General features: G+C 30.9%; 1 protein-coding gene and 1 pseudogene across 3 annotated transcripts in view; one reads left to right on the top strand and one right to left on the bottom strand.

Moving 5' to 3' along the window:
• Positions 1 to 26,715, top strand: part of LOC118202093 (tRNA-uridine aminocarboxypropyltransferase 1) — a 57,830-nt gene that overhangs the window by 8,729 nt on the left and 22,386 nt on the right. For all 3 annotated transcript variants that reach the window (XM_085827467.1, XM_085827464.1, XM_085827466.1), the window contains exons 2-4: positions 5,885 to 6,022; positions 15,826 to 16,046; positions 23,367 to 23,413. In XM_085827467.1, coding sequence (XP_085683593.1) covers positions 5,885 to 6,022; positions 15,826 to 16,046; positions 23,367 to 23,413 — 406 coding nt within the window. The remainder of the gene's footprint in view (positions 1 to 5,884; positions 6,023 to 15,825; positions 16,047 to 23,366; positions 23,414 to 26,715) is intronic.
• On the bottom strand, positions 17,471 to 19,594 carry LOC146993496 (fasciclin-2-like; annotated as a pseudogene).

The following is a 26,715-nucleotide window of genomic DNA, read 5'->3' as shown; positions in this document are numbered from 1 at the left end:
AGGATTGTAAGGTAACTTTTATTAATTTAATGTATGTGCTCATTTATATTTTAAGTAGTGTTTTTGAATTTAATTATATTTTAATTAAATGATAGCTATTTTGTGAATTTTATGTTTGTAGGAAGTAAACGTGCATGGAAATAATTTAAATATCTGACACTAAGTATTTGTAATGGTTGCGGTATGAATTCGTTGGTGACGTGTATAATGTAATAGATAATTTAGAGGTAAAAGTTTTTGGTATTTTATTTATTTTGTATGTGGAAATGTTCATATTTGGAAAGGGTAAATACTTTTTCGCGATCAGGTAATTTCATATATGTTCTTTTTACCGGGTTTAAAGATTGAGAAAAATTGTCATGTATTTTCGTGAAATTTTTCTAAATTATGAGAAAAAAGCAGTGTACATGGATATAGTGAAGAGTGTGCGCAATGCCATTTTTGTGCAATTCTGGGATGTTTTTTAAGTAAAAATAAGTCGACGTGTACATGGTTTAGTGATATTTTAATTAAATGATAGTTATTTTGTGAATTTAGGTTTGTAGGAATTTGGTACACGTTTAAGTTGAAGTAAACATGCATGGAAATAATTTAAATATTTGGTACTAAGTATTTGGAATGCTTGCAGTATGAATTCGTTGGTGACGTGTATAATGTAATAGATGATTTAGAGGTAAAAGTTTTTGGTATTTTATTTATTTTATATGTGGAAATGTTCATATTTGGAAAGGGTAAATACTTTTTCGCGATCAGGTAATTTCATATATGTTCTTTTTACCGGGTTTAAAGATTGAGAAAATTGTCATGTATTTTCGTGAAATTTTTCTAATTTATGAGAAAAAAGCAGTGTACATGGATATAGTGAAGAGTGTGCGCAATGCCATTTTTGTGCAATTCTGGGATGTTTTTTTAAGTAAAATTAAGTCGGCGTGTACATGGTTTATGTGTATGTGTTATTTTGAAAAACGCGTAAGGAGTATGGTATTGTGCACTTTTTCCCAATTTTGCAGTGAATATTTGTCATGATTAAGCAGTTTTGTTAGATAAAATTTCTAGCATAAGTGTAATTCGGCTAGTAGATTGTTAGAAGAAGTGTTTAGTAGATAAAAAGAAAAGAAACATGTCTTTACTTCATGAAGACAAAATGACGGCGGGAAAAAAAAAATAGAGGGTTGCTGTAGGAGAGTTGGTCGCCAAATTTTCGCCAAAAAAGCGCCAAGTTACCATAATGTAAAGATCAACCCCTATGCCTTCAAAGGAAGACAACCATTGGATGCCTAGATGTAGTAAATATTCTAATCATAATACCATTTTCTGCTGCTTCAATAGGAGCAGAGAAAATCTACTCTGAAAATGCTTCATAAAATAAAAATTTTAATCTTAAATAGATAGGTTAACTATCTAAAAAAATGAAAGCAATGTTTTAGAAATAAAATATCAAAGTTAGCATGAGAGCTTTTGATTGCATTAAAGAATTAATTGCATTAAGAATAATTTATGCATTAAGAATATAAGAATTGCATTAAGAAAATGTGGCAAAATGCCTAATAAAGGAGAAAAGACAGTTTAATGGTTAGAAACTATTCTTGAAAGTCTTCCTGCTTTTCAGTTGATAGCACTTGCTTTGCCATAATAAATTAATCACCCGCCTGAAACTCCAACTATCTCATGCTCAACCATTGTCACCCTCCTTCCAATTTCTAGTTATACATGAATTTTCATTTATTTATTCAATATTCAAATAATTTCAAAATGCATAAGGGTTATCTGTATGAGGAAAAAGATGGAAGACTTTCTAAAGGAAATTGGCTCTTATTTCTGCTATACAAATTACAGGTAAAAACTATATTAAAATTTATTTTTAGAAAGCCTGACCTTTTATTTTTTAATGTTTTACTGCTTGCATCCGATATCTCATTCCTACCAAGCTCCTGAATGACTACATAGTTTGAAGTACCTAAAGAGAATTTTTAATGAAAGGTTTTTGTTTCTTATTTTGAAAGAGAAAATAAAATTTAGTTGATCACTTTAATTGAAATCACTAATTTTAGAATTTTATAAGGTATTTTCTACCTTCTTCCAGTATGCCTTCGCGGTGTAACAATAGTGCATTTGTCTGTATTCGACAGGTCCCGGCTCAATATTTTCAAGAGGTTCAGTTTTGAGTTCTGGTCTGCGCACTGCATATTTTTCACTTCTCCTCTTCAAAAAAACCTATTGACTCTACAATTTTAAACTAAAATTTGGGCCTTTGGTTAAACATAAAAGAAATCTTTAATTAATCAGGAAAGCAAATATAAGTACTAGCTTCTGGTAATTTCCACTTGGGACAACTATCTACAGTTACTGAAAATTTTGGACTTCTGTGTAGGTGTAACTACAGAAGTATAACAATCGTTGATATTCAGTATTATTATTTATTTATGAGGAAATAATACTGATCATTTTCAAAGCTGGTTCACTACAAATTTCATCATTCGTTAGTTGATTTATGATAGCAGCATTGTCATTGCTATGACGAACTTCTGTTACATCGTCATCAATTATTACCACTTCGCCATACTTTTTCACAATTCTTTTAACTGGAAAATTCTGCATTTTGTGTGCGATATATGAGAACCTTCAAATTCACACCTATCATCATAAAGCTTAGCTAGTATCTGCTATGCAGTTCTGGCAGTTTGTCAGAAGATCGCAACTAAGACATTTTGTTTTGTTAAATTTTGTGGGTAAAAATGTATATCAGGGTGCTCTTTGGCGAAAATTGGCGAGATTTATAGTGATTAGCCAGCAGGGCACAGTTTCAAGATGGCCACTACACAAAACCAAAATAACAAGTCAAGGAATTGACCAAATCAAACTAACAAGTCAAACTTGGTGTCCATGTACACATCGATCTGTTCTCACTTAAAAAAATATCAGAGAATTGTACAAACTCAGCATTGCACACTCCATTGAATTTGTCCATGCACACATCGATCTATTTTCACTTAAAAAAATCAGGAGAATGATGATGTCATATAATGTTATAACAAAGTTACTCATGACCAAAATTGAAGAAGATTTGTAGCCAATCAAAGCTCAACAAACTGCATTTTAAATCATGCAATGAAATAACATAAAAAAGGAAATCCATGTTATTGTATATACACACTACAAAAAGGAAATATTACTTTACCATATTTAGAAATTTCTGTGGCACACAAAATTCTTTAACAGCATCCAAAAAATTTCTAAAATTGTCTGAACTAGAATATGCATACTGCTGTTGCCGCATAAATTCACAAAAATAAGAGTAAAAAATATCCTCCGTAGTACAGGACTGTTGGTAGCATTTTTTGCATGAACCTTTCTTTTGACAAACTCATTCATAGCCATCAGAATGATATTTATGTTCTACCATATGCATTTCCTTTGTACAGACAGGACACTTATAATGACTACTAAGTAAACCTTCATTTACAAATCAATCAATTAATGCTTTTTTCCCCAAATCCTTTCGTTCCAAATCGTGCAGAAACTTCAGATTAATTTCATCACATCAGCCATTTTACGAAGTGCAGCACAAAATAAGCAGTGTACTTCCTAACTGACATCCAACGCAGAAATAAGCCCTTACAAATATTTTCCTATCAGTCAAATTCCGCAACCGATCATGCTATAATAGGGTTTTTATAACATTAAACTGCTCAGGTTACCATAAATGAAACAACAATTTGGCGATAAATAAAACAACAACTTGCTGATAATCCAAGGAGCACCCTAAAATATAGACTAACCATTTTGTCTTGCTGGTATCGCATGCTTATGAAGTTAAGCCTGAATTATGTTAATTTAGTAATTTATTGTACTTATGACTGTTTTCTGTTCATGATTAAGGCTTATCTGAGTTCCGAATGAATAAGTTTTCACATATACTTAAGCCTTATCTAGAACTGATGATAGACTTATGTATCAGTGCAGTCTCTGCAGGTCCAAAATTTTGCCACCCTTAGATTATGGTACATAATGCAGCCAGAGAAAAGCAGATTTTAAAATAGTGATTTCACAAATATCATTGTGCAAGGCATTTCAACAAAGAAATAAAATTGATAAAGAACTAGTAAAAGCTGCAAATGTATTAAGGAAGGGCAAAAGGGATGGAAAATTGGCATTGAAACTGCTCTTCTAGAATAGTTTCAAGCTTTGAGACAAAAAAAAAAAAAAAAAAAAAAAAAAAAAAAAAAACAAGTTTCAATTTCTAAAACTCTTTTGACCACAAAGTCTGTAGGATTCACTAGTAGAAAATCTTATCCCAACTGATGGATGGTTCACAAGATGGAAAAAGAGAAATAACATTGTTTATCAGAAACTACATAATGTGAAGCAAGGGTCAGATCATCATTTGGCTGAGAAATGGATAAAAGACATTTTACTTGGGCTTCTGAAAGAATACAGTCCACACAAAATTTGTGATGCAAATGAAACTGGTCTGTTTTACAGAGCATTACTGAAGTGCACATTTAAAAGAACGAGTTACTGTGTTATTAAAGTGCAATATGGATGCAACAATTAAAAAGATGTAAGTGGTTATTGGGAAGAGTAGAAAACCTCAGTGTTTAAAAGGAGTTAAGAATTTACCTTTAACTTACCAAGAATTCATAGATGATAAGCAGTACCTTACTGATTTCTTTTGAATAGGACAGATAAGTGAAAAAGGGGCTGGCTTTTTCTGGTCATAAGATTTTTTGTCATTTCGTAGATATTAGCTTATAATTTACGAAATTTTGCTTTCTTACTTTCTTTAATAATTTAAATGTCATCTTAATAAATGTAAGTTTATGAAAATAGAGCCTAAAGTAAGTAAATGTACAAATTTAGCTAATAAAGGCTCTTAAAATATAGGTCTTTATGTCAGATCCAAAAATACGAGCTCAGAGGGTTAATTACAGAAAAAATGTCATATCATTTAAAAAAAGATAAGCAAAATTGAATCTTGTGAAAATGTAAGCACTTTGAAGGAGATAACTAAGTGGAAATTTTTGCTAGAGGCTATGTATATAAGTTAGCAGTCTCTCAAAATGTAGTTTTTATTTAGAAGACACAGAGAAATTGCAAAGTATTTATAATATTTTGGACATCACTGAGCAAAGTTACAAAAATTCATTTTCAGAATACATTGCAATTGATGATTATATTGAGAAAGCACATGAAAACACTGACTGCTATATTTTACAAAATGTTAAAAAAGCTACAGAAACTGGAATTTGCTGTGAAAGTTATACAGAAGAAAGTGACTATGTGTCAACTTCAGCTGAATCGCGAAAGAACTGTCTAAGAAGAGCTCTTGAATTGAAAGGTGGCAATCAGGAAACTACCAACAGTTTTACAAACTTGAAAATACAGTTGAAAGACTGATACCAAACAATGTGAAATAATACAGATAGAGTAGTTCTTTGTAAAAGTTTAAAATTTCATCAGCTACATAATTATAAAATTAAAGGAAATAAATAAATAAATAAATAGAAAATAAATTCCCAAATTTAATTTTAACATTCATTTTTAAATAATAATTTAGGTATTAATTATTAGATGAATTTTTAGTTACTATCTTACTTAATAAATTCAAAATTCATACTGTAGTTTGCTTAACTGAAATCACTGTTTATTAAACTCAGCTGCTTAATAAACTGAAATATGCATGGAATGGAAGTAAGTTTAATGAGTAACGGATGCTGTACACAAATTATTGGGTCATCAGGGAATTTCATATGCGTTAGGTGAAAGAAAATTTGAAACAAATATATTTAGAAATGCAAAGCTAATTTATTCAAATTAAATGCTTGCTCAAATTTTGTGATCTTTTGAAAATTCTGAATTAACTGTTTTTCTTATCCTTTCTTAGCTTCCTGTTAAAATAGACATCATCAAGCATCCTAAGGAAGTGGATGGTAAAAGTACAGCAGCACATGCTGCTGTTTTGGCACCAAAAGATGTGAAAATATATACATATCCAGATTTTCCATTTTATGAGAATGAAAAGGTAATTTTTTTTCAGTTTTTTAATATAGGTAATATTTGTTTAATTTCTTAACTGATTTTAGAAAATGATGGTGTTTGTGTCCTTTATATTTTGAAAATTATTATGAAAACCTTCATTTATTACATTGAATTGTAAGAACTATATGAATAAAAGAAAATTAAAATTTAATTATAATAAAAATAATTAAAGTGAAAGGAGTTGAGTATTATGAACATTAAATTTATAAAAATTGTTCAACATTTGTTGGACTGTTATTAAATTTATTAACAGTTTTTAATTTCAGGCTGTTATGATATATACCTTGTTATTTGTGAAAGCTTTTCATGATTTTTAGCCAGAACACTAAACATGAGTTTGATTCTTCCTCAGCATTATACATCTCTTTAAGTGATTCACTGTGGCTGGCTCACTAAGTACACACGGCACTGGGACTGTATTTCTTTAGCTTTATTTAATTACACTAAATATGAAATAAAAGATACAAAATAAGCGAGCCATTCTACTTGTTGATCACAAAATGACATTCTATCAACTACTAGTCTTATTTCCACATGCAAAAATTAGAAACTGAAAGAATGAAAAACTACACACTTTGTACAACAATAAGTTATAGATGAATTATGCCAATTTTCAGTTTGGGTGGCCTGATGCTTCAGCATCAAATGAATAAATTAAGCACTCTTAGATTTCATATGCTGCTTGTAGTATTTAAATGAACATCCAGGCTCCCATTGAAATCCTAGAGAATTTCAGCAATAGGTGATTTTTACAAATTTTTATTCTGCAATGAAAAAAACTATTAATAAAACTAATAGAAAATACAAAAATGTGATATATGATGCAGTTCACAGTTTTTAGTCATTATAAGAAGAGGACACAATTTCACAACAGGTCATTTTATGACACCATGACCAGTTTTAATACTAACAACTCTGACTCTGTGATCTGAGGCTGGATAAAACAATTATTCTGTTGGATACAAATACTTACCACCTTTTAGAATTTGACCTTAACCATGACAACATGATTTGTGCATCATTCCGCGCAGGCAATGAATCAAATATTATAACTAATGCAGCCCTAACAGCCTGAATCAAACTTGCCAATGGTGCTGCTGCACGTAATTCCAATCTTGGAATTATGAGAGGTTACAATGCTGCTGCATGAATTTTAGCAGTTACAAGTTTAACATGAATGTTAGACTTATTTCAAGTTTTAATGTAAAGAACTGCTGCGTAGCCCTTTTTGGATGTGTCACAAAATCTGTGAAGCTCACATTAAGAATAACCTGTATAATACATCTTTTATAGCTACATTTATGGAATTCAATAGTTTAATTTCTGTACACAAACCTCTCCAATTTTAATCAATCTCTTTTGGTACAGGATCATCTCATGAGAAGTATAATTTCCACAATTGTTGAAGATCATATTAGCGAGAATTGCAAAAAGAACTGTCCACCTCAACTGATTGAATAACCTTGATACAAATGACAAAATAATTGTTTTATTCAGAACACCATGATAATCTATTACACTGAAATTGCACTTGAATTCATCATTGTCAGAATGCTATATCAACACCAGAGCATTAAATGTTTTACTTTCTATGACAATGAATATAGGCACTAGCTGTGTTTGTTGTTAAGCCAGCATTTTCTAACAATGAAGGTTCACTTGTCAACCACTTATGAAGCTCAAAGCCACCGTTTTTTAGCAGTCACTGCAATTCATCTTTCAATGCAATACCTTCTGGACTCTCCTTAACACCACTTAGTACATCATCAATGTAAAAATCTTTTAAAATGATATTCCTTGTCGTAAAAAAATTCAGTCCTTCATGAATCGCTAACTTACTTAAAACTTCCGTCGCAAGATATGGAGCAGCTACAGTTCCATATGCGACAGTGTTTAAATGACAGACTTGTATTTTTTTATTTGGGCTATCTCTCCATAATATTTTCTGAACATCTCAATCTTTTTGTGAACTTTTATTAGTGTATACATCGTTCAAATATTGTTGATTATTGCAATGTTATGAAGTCTAAATCTAAATATAAAATAAATCATCTTGTGTGTTTGGACATATCTTTAATGTATCATTTAAAGAAGTACTTTTGGTTGTTTTTAGCACTTGCATCAAAGAATTCTCAGTTTTGTTTTTTAGCTAGATTCCATTAATATGAAACGATATGGGATATAACAGTGTTTATTCACTAATTCACAATATGTATTTGATACTAGTTCTGTCTGTCCCAGTGAAAAACATTCTTTCATAATTTGAATATTTTGATTGTAAATTCCTGGCATGGATAACATTCTCTTCTCTAAATATTGAAATTTCTGCACATTTCATGAGAATCACCTGAAACATCTTTATTATGTTTGAATGGTAATGGAACTGAGTAATGGCCTGATTTGTCTCTAAAAATGGAAACTATTAAAATGTTCTTCACAAAATCTTTCTTCATCCGTTAAATGTTGTACATTTGGAAATTTGGAAATTTAACTTATCTGTATTTGCATTCCCATGATTTTACATGTAGTGATACAGCTGTCTGTGACTCGAAATTTCTAGTACTCAAAATTATCCATCCCAATCTCGAGTTTAGCACAAGTGGGCAATTTGTACCATGTTTGACCATTTCTTTCATCATTAAATGCAGAAGTGCATTTACACCAAACAAAATGTCAGTGAGTTGTTACTTGTAAAATAATGGATCAGTTAACCTTAAATTATTCGAGTTGTCAAAGATGATTAATGGTACAGATAATGAGAAGTGAATAATAAATCAACTTTCCCATTAGTCACAGTATTAAGTTCTTCTAAACAAAGACACAAAAATGGAATTATTTTTCACTCGTAATCCTAATTTCTTCACAGTCTTTTGAAATAAATGATCCCTGAAATCCAATGTCACATAAACATCTTTACTTCACAAAATGTTATCGAAAATTTTGAACTTTTATCAATGCAGTACACAACAAAATGTGGCTAGTTTGATTACTTTTTTCATTCGAATCATAATGAGAGACACAAACTGTAGATGAAACATCCCGACTCAATTTATTTGCCTCATTTCATTTAGGAATGTATTGTATGTGTGTATTATATGTTTATGCGGAGACATATTTTTTAACTAAGTTTTGTTCTTTGAATTATTTACAATGTGCAAAATACTGTGATGTTTCTTAAAGCAAGGTTGAAATGTATTTAAATTCTTGCATTTTCTGAATAAGTGCCAACTAGATAGTTAAAACAGTAGTGTTTTGATTTTACTAAGTCTGCTCTTTTAAACTGTTAAATTTAGAAATTTTGAGCTTTTGGCTAAACTGTGATCTTCTTTGCAATAATCACAGCCTAAAGTAGCTACCAAACATTAGTTTTACTCTAAAATACAAATTTAGGTACCTTTTGATTTGCTGTTTTAAGTGTTACATAGTTCTTTAGAAATTCAATTAATAGCCTTACCTTTAAAGTCTCATTACATTTTAGCTGGCATTCCCACCATAATTTTGTAGAAGGATTTAATTTTTATAAAATTAAGTAAGCCATCAAAGTATCACCAAAATTATCAATGGTTTGGTCCAATACTTCTAATGAATGAATTACTTCATTAATGTTGTTAACTAAATTTGAATAGCAATAGCTGATTCATTTTGAATAGTTGGTAAATTTAGGAAAAGTTTAACTATGCAAAATTTTGTTCTGTCATATTTGAACATCTTTTGTCTGAAAGATTCCATACTACCTCAAAATTACAGTCTGAAATTTGAATATTTTGAATGATGTGCTAGACTTCACATTTCAGTGAAGCCTTCAAATACTGTAATTTTGGAGCTTTAGATAAAATTTATATTATTTCTTATTATTTAAATTTATTAAAAAGTGATATAATACTTTGTAATTTCTCACTGCATTCTGAAAATGAAAATGTACAGCATTTTTTATCACCGAGAAGATGGTACTGGGAATACATAAAAGGAAAACACATTGCTTAGAAATCTGGCAGATCTAAAAAATCTAACATTGTTTTCAATCGAAAGTCGAATTACATCAACATATAATGGCAGATAAATGCAAAGAAGAAAGATAGTTTATACTTCTTTGGTGCACACAACTACCACGGTATTTAGATCAAATTACCAATATTTTTTTGATTTAAAATGTGCATGATTTCTATATATCCTGTTTGACTTGTTTTTTAATATGCAAAATATAATGTTAATTTAAGGTATAACTGTAAAAAATTATGTAATAATGTATACTTATTTCACTGTAAAAGCTTTTTAAAAAGTATAGTTAAAAGGATTCAACTGAAAAATATTTTAGTACTTGGTATTAAAATATATACCATCAATAATATCATCCACAATTTTGCTTTCTTGCAAACATTGCTGCAACTCTTAAAGCTGTTCTGGATTCTTGAAAGGTATACGTGATTTTTTATTTTTCCCCCTTCCTTCTCCTGTTATTATTTTTTTTCTTTTTAAATTCCTTAAGGGAAGATTGGGGGTTGATCTCTTTTCATTTCAATGGGAATTTCAGGCCAGTTAGAGCAAATACATATCTATATTGCATCATTTTCAGGTGAGACTTTGCCTGCCCTCAACAGAGATTTTGGAACAGCATTTGTTCATTTTATATTAATTCTTACTGCATTTTGCATTGATTTACAAAATTTGTTGAGAAAGAAGCAGAAACATTTTTTTTTTTTTCCCCATCATATGGTAATTTGCTAAAAAGCTGTGAGTGTTCTAGTTCTCATGCAGTTAAACTGAACATGAAAGAAGATGTGCTGGCAGAAATATCATGGTGTCTACTGCTGATAAAGTGTTAGAATATGAACTAAGAGTTGATTTGAGGGAATATACTTGCTCTGTTATTTATCAGAGTTTATACTGAGGCAAGCTGCAGACAATTAACAGTTTATTTGATGTAATTGTCAATCAAAAACCTGCCAGAAATTTAAAAAATCTTTTTAACTGATCTACTGAAAAAATATGTATTAAAGCAAAAGGCATCACTACATTGTTAATTCACTCATTTAATAGTAATTTGGATTTTTACTGTAGTTTCTTCTTTTCAGGAACTCTTACCAGGATGCAAATGAGTTAAGACTATTTAAGATTAAATTTAAGGTGCATTCCTTGCAAGTTTTAGATGTAGAGCTTTGGCAGCAACACTCACCAGTTTTACTTTCTTTAACCCATTTCTGCTGTGTTAGTATTCTGCATTTGCCATTTTGCTGAAGTTAAATTGTATAATAAAAAGTCTGAGCACTCCTTAGTTGTCAGTTATATTATATTCTCTCCAGCTAGGAATCAGGGCTGTGGAGTCGATAGGAAAAATAACCGACTCCTGGAATTTTGGACTCCGACTCCCACACACATATATATATGTAAACATATACACATAAGTTACAGCTTATTTTTTAATATAAAAAAAGTAATAGATGCTACAGGAAAAAAAATGATGGCATAGCAAATTATTTATATTCATTAGCATTAATTATGAAATGAAAAAACTGGCATTCATTATGTCTAAGAAACAGTACAGTTTCATCAAGATCTTTCTTTGGAGGACCATAGATACGATTGTTCTAAAAGTTCTAACAGCGGTGTCTTGCAAGCGCAATCATATTTTTCTATTTCTTCAAATGCCGTGTGGAAATCTTGTTTTTATTTTTTTTCATTTTTATATCTAAAGGCTCCTGGTTCTTTATTTTCATTCGCTTTGACTTAGCCTCTTCAATATTATCCAAAAATATTTCTCAAAATTTAATTCATCCCTGGAAGAGGGTGGAAGAGACTTGAATGCAATGTCTGCAGTTTGACTGTTCTGATTCAAATTCTCTAATTGTTCTGAGAATAATTTCATTCTTCATGGATGTTCATGGATGGCTTTCTTTGCCTTTTTAATTTGTTCATCATCTAAGAAAATTCAGTGTTTCGGATCTACATATGTTGAACCCAGCAAAATCTCATTGTCTAGCAAACTAGTTTCTCTTTTCTTCATTGAAGAAATGATTCCTTTTGCAATAAACCCTCCATTTCAGAATAAATTTCACATTCTTCAGTTCTCGCCTCCTGTCAATTCTTCAGATCGCAGCTTTTTGTGGCTATATACAATGTAAAAAGAAGAGTTTCCAATTCTGCAAGATCATTCCACTGTCTTTCTGTTCGTGAAACATTAGGATTATCTACATCTTCTAAAAAAAGTTCTTAATTCTAATAACCTCTTTATCATCAAATGTATACTTCCTTATCATGTTGCTCTATCAATAATTGCTCCTTTTCCTGCTTGCTTCTTAAGAATGGCATCAATTTTGGGAGTTCTTGCTGCTATTGCCGCTTACTTAAATTTACCAGTGTAATTTGTAACTAAATGAATCAATTTAATCACTAATGGCTCAACTTGTCATTAATTTTTTGCAATTCATTTAAATTTCATTTCAAATTCAAACTGTCCAACAAAAACTGGAGTTGGAGTCGACCTGTTTTTAACGACTCCAGCTCCGACTCCTTTTACCCCAAAATCTGCCCGACTACACAGCCCTGGAATATACTATTGCAGTTTTAGGTCATTAACCAGCAAGTGCCACTTAACCACTTCATGGAGGGAGTATCATATGCAGCAGTACTTAATCCTTTTACATAATGGCATGGCACTTAGTGCAACTCACCTGGAGACAGTATGTTTTTGCGGTAGTATGATCTCACAGGGCAGGGTATTTCATGTTGCTAAGCCTAACTTTAAAAATAAATAAAAATCTGAAAGCTTCCAGATTTAACATTAAGCCCAAAGAGACATTTTTTTAATGTTTTGTGGGTTACTTTTATTTATTAAATATCATGTTCTTCGCACTTAACCATTAAATTCAGTTCAATAGCAGTATCACAAAATAATATTTAAATGAGCATATCCCCCCCCCCCTTTATAATTTCTGATACACAATCTTGCATGCTGGAGATTATTATTTTTTTTTTCCATTACAGTGTTGCCATTGTTCACTTTGAAATCATTGAGTTTCTTAATAAAAAATTCTTTAAAGTTTTACAGAATAGAAATAGATAATAAAACAAATTCCAAATTCGGGCTTCCAGATGCCCATATTTGGGTGGAAACATATGTTATTCAAAATTTGATAGGTACTCTAAGTACTAGATTTGATAGGCTCTAGGTACTGTTATTTTATCACAGTGCGAGAAACATATATGCATTTATGCAGATTCTTCATTATTTATAATACAGAGCACTAATATTTGGTGGCAACAATTTGAAAAGTGAGGCAACATTTATAGTGAATCAACGCAAAATGCAAAATGAAATTAATAGTCCTTCTGGGCAAATTGCCCCTTTGGACTAAAAATCATTAAAAATTATTTTTTAATAAATTACATTGATTTTTTCTGTAATCCTATCTAATAGTAATATAATCATAAATATAGAACATCAAGACATTCTGAAAAAAAAATTATTTAATTGCAAAATAAAACATTTTACTCATCTTAATTAAATATTGTACAAAATTTATTTAAATCTATATCTAAACATATGTAAAAAATAATAAAATATCTGATTAAGTATTATAGCACAAATGATTCAGAAAGGAGACTGTGTATGTGATAGTCTAGTCGCTAGTGTTCCATATTAGTTATGAAATACATTTTGAGGTCAGGCTTTTTAATGATTCTCATTAGGATACATAATCCTAGGAGTCTCCTCATTTTATGTGCAATCTACAGCAGTAAACTTTGTTGATTTTGGATAGAGATGGATTTTCGATCTTTTTTTTTTTTTTTTTTTTTCAATAGGAATTATTAGTTTCTTCAACTATTATGTTCATTAGATCATCATCAGAAAATATATTGAAAATATCAATTTCAGTCAGATAATTTTTAATTAAATTAACTCTTGCAATTCCCATAAATTCATAAGGCTTTGAGTTCATGATGAAGTATCCACTTTTGTGCTGAATTGCAAGGTGTAAGCTAAACAGTTCAGTCTCTGAGAAAATTTCGATATCCAAATAACTACCTTCATTAAATCTAGAGAGTCTTCGATATTAAACTAGTCACTTATGGGCTTGTTTACCGTTCGAATATACTCTTCTTCCTTTAAAAAGTATCCACTTATGTATACTTTTTGTTATAAAGTATCCACTTTTGTGCTGAATTGTGAGGTGAAAGCTTTTAATTATCTTTGACAAAATTTCGGTATCCAAATCACTAGCTTCGCTTAAATCTAGAGAGTCATTGGTATCAGAATAGTCACTCTTGGGCTTGTTTACCATTTTGAACATACTCTTCTTCAGTTAAAAACTTCTCCCTTTTAGACATCACAATATTAGTGTTTAACTCTCTTAATCGCTGCAAAAAAACTTACGTCTACTTTCTAATGAAGATGCAAACTGAATATAAACAGGAATTCCTAAAAACCATAGCTCTGCTCCCAAGCTTCTCATGGAGGAAAAAAATAAATTTGAATTATCTGAACTATTCAATGTTTATATCACGTGAAGCCTCAGGTGCCTGTCAGCTGCATTTTGTTTACTTTATATCTCCCAACTCGTATGTTTAAACGAATCATCAGAATCATAAAATACTTTATGGACACAAGGTTAACAATATATAGATTTATGTAAGCTAACTGAGTGGACACAGAGTGCCATCTAATGATTTAAAAAAAATTCTAAGAGAATGTGAGTGTTTGAAAGTGCGTATATGATGCACCCATCTGGTAGGTCAATGCAAGCGGTTTTGCACCAGTGCATCACCTGGCTGCTGGTAACATTTGGGACTGATGCACATGTGACATACCCATCTCCAAAGGGTTTTTATTTCAGTAGCATGCTATTGCAAAAGGGTTAATACCCATTACCAGTTTTTTTTTAGTTAATGTGAATGTTTTTGTAAATTTCGTATTTGCTCTCAGCTTGTAAACATTACGTTTGAGGGAGTAATCCTTTTCATGTTTGCCATTCTCTTAAAATAATTTTATTTATGTACTTTTTCTCAAATTGGAACACCATCAACTATTTGTGGCTAATAAATAACCTGTATTTACTGAAAAAACTGTTAGCAGCATTACCTTGGAAAAACTTTAGTTATAAATCACAAAGTATTTCTAAACATGATGTGAATCAAAAGGAAAAATTGTTTAATGTAGTTCTGAATATTTTCAGTGTTAAATTGTAGTTAGTAGGCAAACTATTTACCGCAACATTTTGGTTCCTTTCTTAAGTGCTGTTACAAATGGGAAAATATCAAATAATCTCATAACATTCTATCATTTATTAAATTTAAGAAAAGAATGTCACTATACCCAAGTAGCAGAATAAAATTTTAGTTAAGAACTCAATCTTTTGGGCAAGATTATTTTTTAATTACTATTAAGAACTTAATAACAGCTTATTTAACTTTCAGAGTTCTTATTGGCAATTAAAAGTTGTAAATGTTTTATGCTATTTAATCAAACATGTTAATATATAATTTTTAATACAATGTCTAAAAATTTTGCGTTATTTTCTAATAATTTACATGAAACTATAAAAATATTATAATTGAATTATAAATATTAATTGCATTCGAGATGTTTATTGTATGATTCTGAAATTTAAGAACCTGTCCGGTTTAATTGTATTAGTCCTTGTTAAGTTTCTGATGTTAATTAATGTTCTATCTTTGCACTGCTGTACATATTCATTATTGTAACATGTAGCAAGTTTATTTGTTGTATATTTTTTATAATGATTCTTTTATGAAATTATTTCTTTGAATAAATTCTTTCATTGCTTTTAGGTGTTGCTTATTTTTCCGGGTAAAGCTGCTCTTCCCTTTCATGAATGGTGGATTAAAAATTTCAAATCTAATTCTCTAAGTGCCTTAAATGAAAGTGATAAAAATGAAAATGCTGGTGATAAGCCTTCTTATAATCAGTGTTTGAAATCATCTCCTCCTGTTAGATGTGGGGATGAGGAACAAAGTATTCTTCCCTTTTCGAGAGTTGTATTTATTGATAGGTAAGTTATATAGTTGCATCTTTTTTATAATCCTTGAAGTTGCTTAACCCCTTAACTGCCGCGGGCGTATATATACGCCTTGCTCAGCCGATGCGTTAACTGCCCCAGGCGTATATATACGTCCTTCCAAACTGCTATCATTTGCTTTGCGCTGCTACACCTAAAATTATTCGCAAAGTTAACGCATCGGCTGCGCATCTGGGGCAGTTAACGCATCGGCTGAGCAAGGCGTATATATACACCCGCGGCAGTTAAGGGGTTAAGATGTATTTTCTGCTAGTGAGTAGCAAAAAATACAGTATAGTTGCAGATGTGTTGGTGAAAGGTTTTTAGAATAGATAGGATAAAACTGTTAATGTGCTTGCTTTTGAAATAAAAGAATTAAAACTACTTGTAAGCAGTTCAGGAAATAGATATTCAGTAGTATAAGTAGTAGGATATAGTCAAAAAATAGAGATGTAATTTTAAATCCTTACATATGCAAATTGCTATCAGTAATTAAATCAATATTATTCAAAGTTCTATTAAAATTCCAAAAATTATTTTTCTTTTATATGCAAGTAAAATTTCTCAATTGCATTTGTATTAATATTATAAATATTGTTTTGAAAATTTTACAATAGCCAGAAAAAAAAATTATAAATTTAGTTAGTTAAAACAGTTTCATGCAAAAGTTGTTAAATTAAAAAGGGCATAAATAAATTACCTTTATTTTAGCATCAGAAAGATGATCACAACACACACTTCCTTTTGAAAATACGAAACTCGACTTTCGGTTTTAAAACTGCATCTTCCATTACATAGAAAAGCTTGATAATTTGTGATAAATGGTCGATCGATCATCATAAATGAAGACACTGGCTTTACGACAAAATGATTTTATTTGACACACTCACGAATAAAAATATGATATATAAATTTTACATAGTAGAATTTTGGCAGAATATGCGGGTCTATGCACACACACACCTCTTCTTTTCTCTCCTCTCTCGCAACTGCCGATTTTGGCGAAGTTCTTTCACTGGCACTTATACATGGCGTTTCTTATCAGTTGTGTTAATCTTAATGTCTTTCCTTGGGAAGAGTATGCGTTTCGCTAGAGACCATACGCACAATCAAAAAATCGAAGTTCATTGTTTATGTATCTCTAAATTATGTTAAGATTATATCAGTTTCACTATACCTGTTTCACTGCATCCCTGCACACACTCATAAAGTCCTACTCTAAATGTGCCATTAATTTGAAGTATACAAATTAGATATACAAAAACCTTTACATACACAGTATTTATATATGATAACAAAATTATTAATTTTATATATATATATCTTAATCTTTCATACATATGTAATAATTTCCTCTAATACAATACAACTATCAAGGAAAGCTAACAAAACCAATAACAAAGTTTCCTTTAAAAAAATTATGGAATGACTTGTGAACATACAATAGGAATGAATAATCTCAAAAGTGATGACTCAGTATGAACCATACAACTCAACTCACTAAACATAAGTTGATGCAAATGACTTTTTACATTTATAATAAGGAAATAATACATATATAATTGACCACTCTTCCCTGATATTTGAATTTTGTAATAATTAAAATTATATTTTTCAGTAATGTAATTGCATTCTTCACAAAATATTTTTCGTGTGTTAAACCGAGGTACAAGCGAAAAAAATGCAATATGATGGCCATTTGCTACAACTTCCAGCCTTGTTGTAACTTTATATATTAGAAATAATTGAAAATCTATGACAAAGGGAGGCCCAAAGACATACATGCAGGCAATTACAGAAGACAAAACTGCCAAAAAATTCAGTCCTTTTCCATCTTCATAAGCAGCTTCCTTAGCCTTTTCGTTGACCATCAGCTTTGCACACGACTCTGAAGGAAAAAGACAAGGCTCCAATGGTATCGGACGTAGCAAGTTACATCAACAATGATTATAATGACAAGGACACAATAGCAATAATGATGGCAAGAGTTGTACCCGTGGATAATGAACTTGGTACCTGGCCAGAGTAACCATTGCTTAGCTGATCATGCTCTGAACCTGCTGCAGTTTGAAATATCATAGTTGCATTCTGACTAAAACCAATATCATTGTGAATTCTAACTTCTACTTTATAAAATGTATTAGATTTCAACTTAGTCATTTCATATGAAGGGGCATTTTCCCAGTCTGTAATTTTCATCTGTACTACTTCTCTCACCCTATGCCACATTCCATTTTTCTTTTTCGCTTCAAAATAATGCAATTCAAAGAAATCAATTTTATGTCCATTAGCTAATGGTAAAGTCCAATGAATTTGAAATCGATCAGAGTACATGCTCACATTTCCTCCAGATGTAATAAATTTTGAAAGTTCTGGAGCCGATTCAGCAGGCAAACAATTCGCTTTTCATCACTCCATTCACCAATATCAACTTTTTCTTGCAGCAAAATGGACTTTGTATGCTGTTTGAGGCTTTAAATTTTCAAGCACATATGGGAAACCTTCACTCCATTCATGAACTATTGGTTGATCCATAAGGTTCATCTTCTTCATGATATTTAACAACAAAGGCACGAACAGGAAGTCCTCCATCATCACCAGAGCTATCAATTTCAAATGTTATGGTTGTAGCAGTTTCTTTTGCAGCCTTTACATCTCTTAAGCCAGAGGGTCTATGTGCTTCTCTATGTTAATAAACTGGCTTCCATGTTTATTTTCAGCTTCACATCTATATATTCCATACACACTTTGACCATGTTCTACTGCTGGATGAACCATCAAATTACTGTGTGCACTGCGTACATAGATGGCATAAAACTCATCATCCTGAATCTTTTGACCTTGGAATGACCACGTTATAGTTGCATTTGGTATAGATTCAGCAATGCAAGGCAAATTTGAAGGATTTCCATTCCATGTTTTTATAGATGTACTAGGAATCGAACTCATAACTGGTTAAATTTTGACTGTCAGATGGCCAGTTTTTTCAACATGTGCCCCTTTGTTTTCAGCTGCATAATAATATAAACCAGTGCTCCACAACCTTTTCTCACCTGCGACACACAAAAAATCTTTCTGGAATTTTGTGGCACACCAAAGAGTTCCGAGTTATCAAGGAAGTGCCGAAAAAATTCAAATGCTGACACACAATCACACACATAACCACACAACAGTGAAATATATAAAAACATTTAAAATAGACATTATTAAGGAAAAAAAATTGTCATTGTGTATTAAATACATGATAAAAAATTGCAAAATGTCAAATACATGTATTTGATTGCGGCACACCTATATCCTACTTATGGCACACCGGTTGCGGAGCACTGATATAAACCATCGTCAGGTCGAACAGTTCTTTGAATTTCTAAAATTAACACAGCTTTATCTACATTATCAACTTTGGTCAGGCTCAGTCTGTCATCCTCATCATCAAATAGCTTATTTTGCCCTTTCTTTTCTGATAGTTTAGGCAGTGGATCTCCAGTAGCATAACATTCCAATTTAGCTTCCTTATTCTCGGCTAAAGTCCAATGATTCATCTTACTGTTGCAACTTTATAAATGATTTCCTGTTTTCAGAGTATATCTCACATGTCTTCCATGGTCTCACTTAAATTTATATTTTCAGACTTTGCTTGATATGCGGTGCTGTATATCAACATATCACTAACTAATTTTTTAGACTCTGTGCAAGTTATCGGTACCTTGTCATGATAGCCATCATTGATTTTCATAGGAACCACTTTTAACGTTGCAGTTTCAGCTTCCCCAAATGCAGAAGTAATTTTAATTTTTCCCTCTCCATCGTCACAGTCGTGAGAAACCAAGTCACTCCGAATCACAGATATTTGAGCACCGGAGTCGACTATTCCTTGAAAGCTTATCTTTCCACACTTTATTTCTACCCTATTTAACTTATCGATTTCGATAACATTTGTTTCAGCCAAAGGTGACTTTGGAACAGTAATACAAGCAGAAAGTACCCTTCATCATTTTCTTTACTCGTTGTTGTTTGTACTAATCCTCCCAGTAACATTTCTATCTTAGATTTGGTATGTTATTCTTTATGAGATGGACAGGCTCTTGCAAAGTGCGTTTCTTCACCACAGACAAAGCATTTAGGTTTTGAAATGAATTTCAATTTTGTATTAACCGGAATTTCCTTTTGAATTTGTCATTTTTGTGGACTATATGTGTTGTCATTTCAATATGAAGGATATTGCTGGTTTGGCCTTTGCTGTTTAAATTTTGAAGGACCAACTGTATTTTGATTGAATCCACAGATTTCCTGTTCTGAAGGTTTACTGAGCCAGTTGCCGTATCGGACATGCTCCTTTAATTTACTACAAGAAGCATATCTCCTGTCCTTCTCTCTCATATTCTCATATTCATCTAACCGATTGGTCGAGTCAGATGGAACTACGATTTTAGCCCAATTGTCTATAAAATGACGTTTTACTTCACTCGATACTCTGCCTTTTATTTGATCCGATATCATAAGATTCTTTAATTGTTCAAAGGTCGTAACTTTTAAACTTGTAATTCATTCTTCGAAATAACTCTCTACTTCAAAGGAAAAAATCCTTCCATGTTTTATCATTCGATTTCTGATGATGAAAAAATTTTTGACGGAATTTTTCAGGACTTAACTGGAATCTTTTAAGGAGAAGATCTTTTACGTGCTTGTAATCCTTAGCTTTATTGACAAGTTCACGTGCTATTTCGTAAGGCAGTAAGCTCAAAATATGTGAAACCCAGTGTGTTTCTTTTACGTGAGCTCTACTAGCCTGCCTTTCAAATAAAGTTAAATAAAGGGTTATGTCTTCCTCTTTTGGGTCGAATTTTTGCATAAACTTCCGAAGTTCATAACGCGATCTCATGTTCTCATCAAACTATCCGAAATTGACTGTGTTCTCTGCACTCTTACTAGGTGTTTCTCTCTGTAACTTCTCAAGTTCGAAATCCATTTTCCTTGCTTCTAACGCTTCTTTTTCGATTCTTTACTTCTTATTAGTGTTTAATAATTACATTACAAAATTTTGTTCATACTTCTTGCTACCTATAATTATCCTGTTTTAAATATACCACTTTATATTCGGAAGTACCTTCTCCCCAAGCTCCTCAGCTGAGATTTTTAAATCTTCCTTTTTAGCTGTATCCAGGAAAGCCATTCTTAACACTTTATAACAAGTTTCTTTCTAATACCCAAAATTATAATCACTAACTAAACATAAAGTGTGAGTAGCATTTTACCAACTGATAATAAAACACAATCAGATACTAAAATACATTTAAAAAGTTTTACCTTTTCTTATTTACTGTCTTAAGAAAATGGTACAACATTGCTATCTTCACAAAACTTTTAGTTAATATTTCAATTTTACCATGACAATATTTCATTTATACAATTAAAGCATTTTTAATAATAATACTATAATCGTCAATAATTCTAAATAAATAAATAATGGCAGATTTTAAGTAATATTCCAAATTATCCAACACTGAACTAAAAATATTCACATTTAGAATTCATACAATTATTACTTATTCACATCAAACAATAATAACTTGTATGTTTTGCTTTAGAAGAAACCACTATAACACATTCTTCTTATTCTGAAGTAATAAGAATAACTAGATTATTTTGATTAATTTCAGAAATAATCAGAAGTAATATCTATAATTTATCACAATTTGAATGAATACAATGGCTAATTTCAACCCATTCATTTAAAACATTCTCAACGGTAATACTTGCAACTTATTACAATTCTAAAATGAGTAAAATAAAATGGCAAACCTTAGCGACATTTCAAATTAATTAATACTTTGCTAAAAATATCAATTTCCATAAGATTGGATGTAATTTGCAATTATATTTACATGTATTACATAAACCAAAAGTAAATATATTTTATTTAGAATCTAAACCAGAATGAACAAAATGGCACAATAACTGAAATTATCGTGTGCAGGATACAAAAAAAAAAAAAAAAAAAAAAAAAAAAAAAATTAATTTCTCACCTCGTGGATTTCTGCAGGTATCTAAAGATTTCTTGATTATATTGGCTGCACCAATAAAGTTTACTTTTATTTTATCCTCAGAAAGATGATCACAACGTACACTTCCTTTTGAAAATATGAAACTCAACTTTCGATTTTAAAACTGCGTATTCCATTACCTAGAAAAGGTTAATAATTTGTGATAAATGGTCGATCATTCATCAGAAATGAAGACACTAGCTTCATGATAACGTGATTTTATTTTACACACACACATGAATAAAAATATAATAAGTAAATTTTGCATAGTAGAATTTCGGCAGAATATGCCAGTCTCTACACATACCTCTTCTTTTCTCTCCTCTCTCGCAACTGCCAATTTTGGCGAAGTTCTTTGACTGGCGCCTGCATTTGGCGAAATTCGCGTACTTGGCATTTCTATCAGTTTTTTTAATCTTGCACATTACATGACTTATAATTTTTATTCAGTATATTCACAATAAAATATATAACATGACTTATCTATCCTCACCAGTGGTTAAGTGGTGAAGACTGTTAAATACTCATAGTTCAACAACCTTCTTTGGGTTTGAACCCAGGCATAGGAGCTGGCTGCATGGTTGTTTTATAGAATTTTTCCCATTTGTAATGTGAGTACGAACCATTTTCCCTCAGACCTCAGAAAGTATTACATGAAGGCACCCTTCTTCTTTTTTTTTTTTTTTTTTTTTTTTTTTTGCCCTTGTAGCTTTGATATATTCAAATAATTTAACCACATCACTTACCTTTTAGAGAGAAGGATTCTGTCTCTTAAAATTTTAACTATTATTAATCCATGTGAAGTATTATTATATAATTAGATTTTTTTAAAATAATTATATTATTTAACCCTCTCCCCCAATTTTAGAAATCATCAACATTTAATTTTATGTACAAACATTATCTGTTATATGTTAAAATATTTTAATTGAGAAATAGTTTTTCTTGTGAATTGTCATAATATTTACATGATTTAAAAAACTATTATATTTAAGTAACTGATGAATTTATAATGCTTAAATAGGGTATAGGGGAACTTATGTATGAGTGTAATTTAAAAAGTGTACTTATTCCCTTTTTTTTTCTTTGTATGTGTTTTATATTGTTAATTTCTTTTTTGGAAACGTTTGTTGTCCAACTGGCAATTGTTTTTAATATCTGGTGTTATTTGCAATATATGTTGCTTTAAATTATTCTTTTTGGCTTCTACTGTTCATATATTTTTGTAAATTTGTCAGAATATTACTGAGAAATGATGTCTATATTTTAGCACTTGGAGGCAGTCAAAAGCTTTGTACAGTGATCCTAGAATTAGGGGTGAGTTACACTGCTATTTCCCTCTCGGAATAGATGTGCCAGATGCACCACATTGACAAAAAGTTACCACCAAGAGTTTTTCTCAAGAAAATCCCTTTTTTGCAGACTTGCTAGTCTTGAAAGTTCGAACTATAAAACGAAAATTTAAACAATTAAAACAGCATAAAACAAGTGCACTTGTCTCTGAAAAAGGAAAAAAACTGTAAAATAATTAGTAAAAATGTAAAAAATTCATTTTTGACACAAAGTACTGCAGAAGGCAGGAAGATAATCAAACAAAAATATAAACATTATTCAATGCTTTTAAACATTTAAACTATTTCAATGGGCTGCCATACGAAATAAAATCTTACCATGCAAGGCAGAATAATTGTCAAGTTTTGCAAGGGGATGCATCTGGCACATCTGTACTTTCCTCTTTTTCAAGAAATGTGGCCATGTATTCTAAATGCTTCAGTATTGGATTATTGTAAAAGCTGCCGTTATAGAATCAAATATTGGTATGTCTGATTTTCACACATATTTAATCTTGCACCATTTGATGAAAGTTAGTTCTTCAAGTCTGCAATGCTTAGTTCATGAAGCACAAAGAAAAAGAATCCTGGACCTAGGAAAACAAGTTACCAGCATAAAGATGCTCCCCCCCTTACCATTTTTCACTTGCATCTTGAAATACTTTGTCTGTCAGTAAATTGGTGGCCATTCTGCACTTTCACTCAGTATGAAAAATTCCGTGCTCTTGCAGAAAACTTCTGCTTCTTTTTTAACTGACAATAAATTAATACGGCTAGCATTTTAGAGGAGAAAAATACCAATAAAAAAAAAATGTGAAAGAATGAGTGGTATCGTGAAGAAACTATTGCTTATTTTAAACATGGCAGAAGGTTAAAAATAGTCAACTTTTTAGAAGAGAAAAAAAAAAAAAAATAATATCATGCTGTCTTAAGTGAACATGAAAATCAAGTATATTGCACAATATAAATATCATAAAAAATTGCTGTTTCTTTTACTAATGATTATAAATTTAAATTGATAAATATTTTAGAGCATTGGTTCTCAACTGGGGCAGTGAACTTGTTTTGCTGAGGGGCGATAAACTTGTTTTGGGCAGCAGAGGGGGTGGCGAGCATGTCTTGGGTGGTAGGGGGTGATGAGCATGTTTTGGCATTCAAACTTAATTTAAAAACTCCCACCAAAATTTATTAAATGGATTATCCGATTTACACCATTTTTACCAACAATAAAACGAACTTACGAGATCACTCCCGTCATGCAATTCTAAGAATGGTGAGACAAATCTGCAAAAAAATTCATCCTGACAAACAAAATAAAGATTTGTCGTTTTTCCTGAACATCAGAGCCAAGTTTCTGAAGGCACAGTTTGACTCAGGGTTGCTAGCAACCTCATCAAAAAAATGTGACAATGGTTTGATAGCCTCTTATAATGTATCAAAATTAATTGTTAAATCAGGGAAAGCCATGGGCAAACAGTTGATACAAAAAAAAAAGAGGTCAACTCCAAATCGTGGAAACAGGGGATTTGTGTCTTCATCTCTCTAAAAATATTGAACTATTGAACTGAACGTTCAGAAACTGCCTCTGAACTATTATGCACAGACATCCCTCTGATTATACTTGATTGATTCATTTCTCGTTTAGTTTTTTTTTGTTCTTTTTTAATTATTTAATTAAGAATAAAGAATCTTTAAACATAAAACATGTTTTAAACAATTTTTTTCTGCCATTAGTCATTTCAGTTTTAACAGAAAGAATGTAATTACCTTCCAGGTAGAACTTTTGAGTTAAATGAAAAAATTTGGTGTGTAAGTGTACTGAAAAAAATTACTTAGAATTTTTGCTTTTTCAGGAACCCCCCTTTCCAATACCTAAATAACAGGATTTTCATGAAGAGGGGCGTTGAAAAATTTTTCGCTCCTTGGGGTGGAGGCAGCTTCGAAAAGGTTGAGAATCACTGGCTTAGAGGAAGAAAAATATTGAATCAGTGATATGTATGGGCAACTTTGGAATCAGAACAGTCTGAAAATTAAGTATGTTGTGCATTAAAAATCCTGAGTTTGCCAATTCTGACAACTAGTCTTCCGATTTTGCAGACCGATGGAGGCGGCCGCATTAAGAAGGAAATATCAATGTTTCTTTAAAAACAATTGGTTGCCTGTTTTAAGTATGCGATTTGCTTCATGAAAAATAATGGGATTTTTAAAATTTTATGCTAATTTACATTTTAAGCTTTATTTATATATTATTGTATTTTTCTCCAGTGAAACATGTTTGAGAATGAATGACATATTGTGATTTATTACTTTATTTTCATAAATATTGGGATAATATAGAAATATTTAACATAAGATTAATTTCAGGTTTCTTTCATTGTTTATTTTTACTATTTAAATTACTTATTTCCAATATTTGGTTCAGAGTATTTATTTTTACTTGTTGAAGAAGAGGAACCCATGCCAATCTCCCCTTGGTAGGTTGTCTGCTGACAGAAAAGTAGATTTTCCTTGCTAATGGCAGAAACTGGTTATATCTGCTAAAACTGGCTGAAAAAGATAAATGCACTTAAAATGTTACATTAAATAGCAATAATTAATACAACATTTTAAATACATTTATCATTTTCAGTATAACTTAGTAATGCTAATTGAGTATGTGATTCATTATTTTAACTATTAATGAAAACTGATATAATGTTTGAAATACTTTCTTTCAAATGAGTACTACTTTATGAAATTATTTTTAATAAATAAAAAATTATACTTCTTTCCCATAATAATAGTAACAGTTGATGAATTTATTTTGTCCCATAATAATTGTAGCAAAAGAAAATAAATGTAGATGCAACATTTATTATCAAGAAACTAGACTAAATTAAGCAATATTTCTGTTAATTTTTATTTTTTGAGTGTTCAGATAATTTCTGAATTTTTCAATAATTTTGTTACTACATTTTAAACTTGAAGGTAGACTCCCTTGGCTACAAAGCTTTGTTTTGTCTATATGAATGATCTTAAAATTATGAGTGAAACATATCGAGTATTTCCTGAGAAATATTATCAAAGGCTATGTTTACTAGTTCTATGGTGCATATTCTACTAAGAGGAATATGTCTTAAGTTTTTCAAGTTTTCCTCCATAATCTTTGCATTTATGTCCAGTTTTGTTTTTTCAAAGGATCAAAATTAGCATTAAGATTCACCTTGACAATTATTTTCAGAAGCATGTTTCCAAATTTTTGATGTGGTCATTCTGTCGCACTTAAATTATTTTGAAGTTAATGCTATT

The sequence above is a fragment of the Stegodyphus dumicola genome, chromosome 12 (genome assembly GCF_044657685.1).
Source record: "Stegodyphus dumicola isolate Sdum_Otavi_A_Nest chromosome 12, ASM4465768v1".
In the NCBI taxonomy this organism is placed as follows: domain Eukaryota; kingdom Metazoa; phylum Arthropoda; class Arachnida; order Araneae; family Eresidae; genus Stegodyphus; species Stegodyphus dumicola.
Note: the sequence above shows the minus strand (reverse complement) of the source record. Positions and strands in the feature narration are given on the sequence as shown.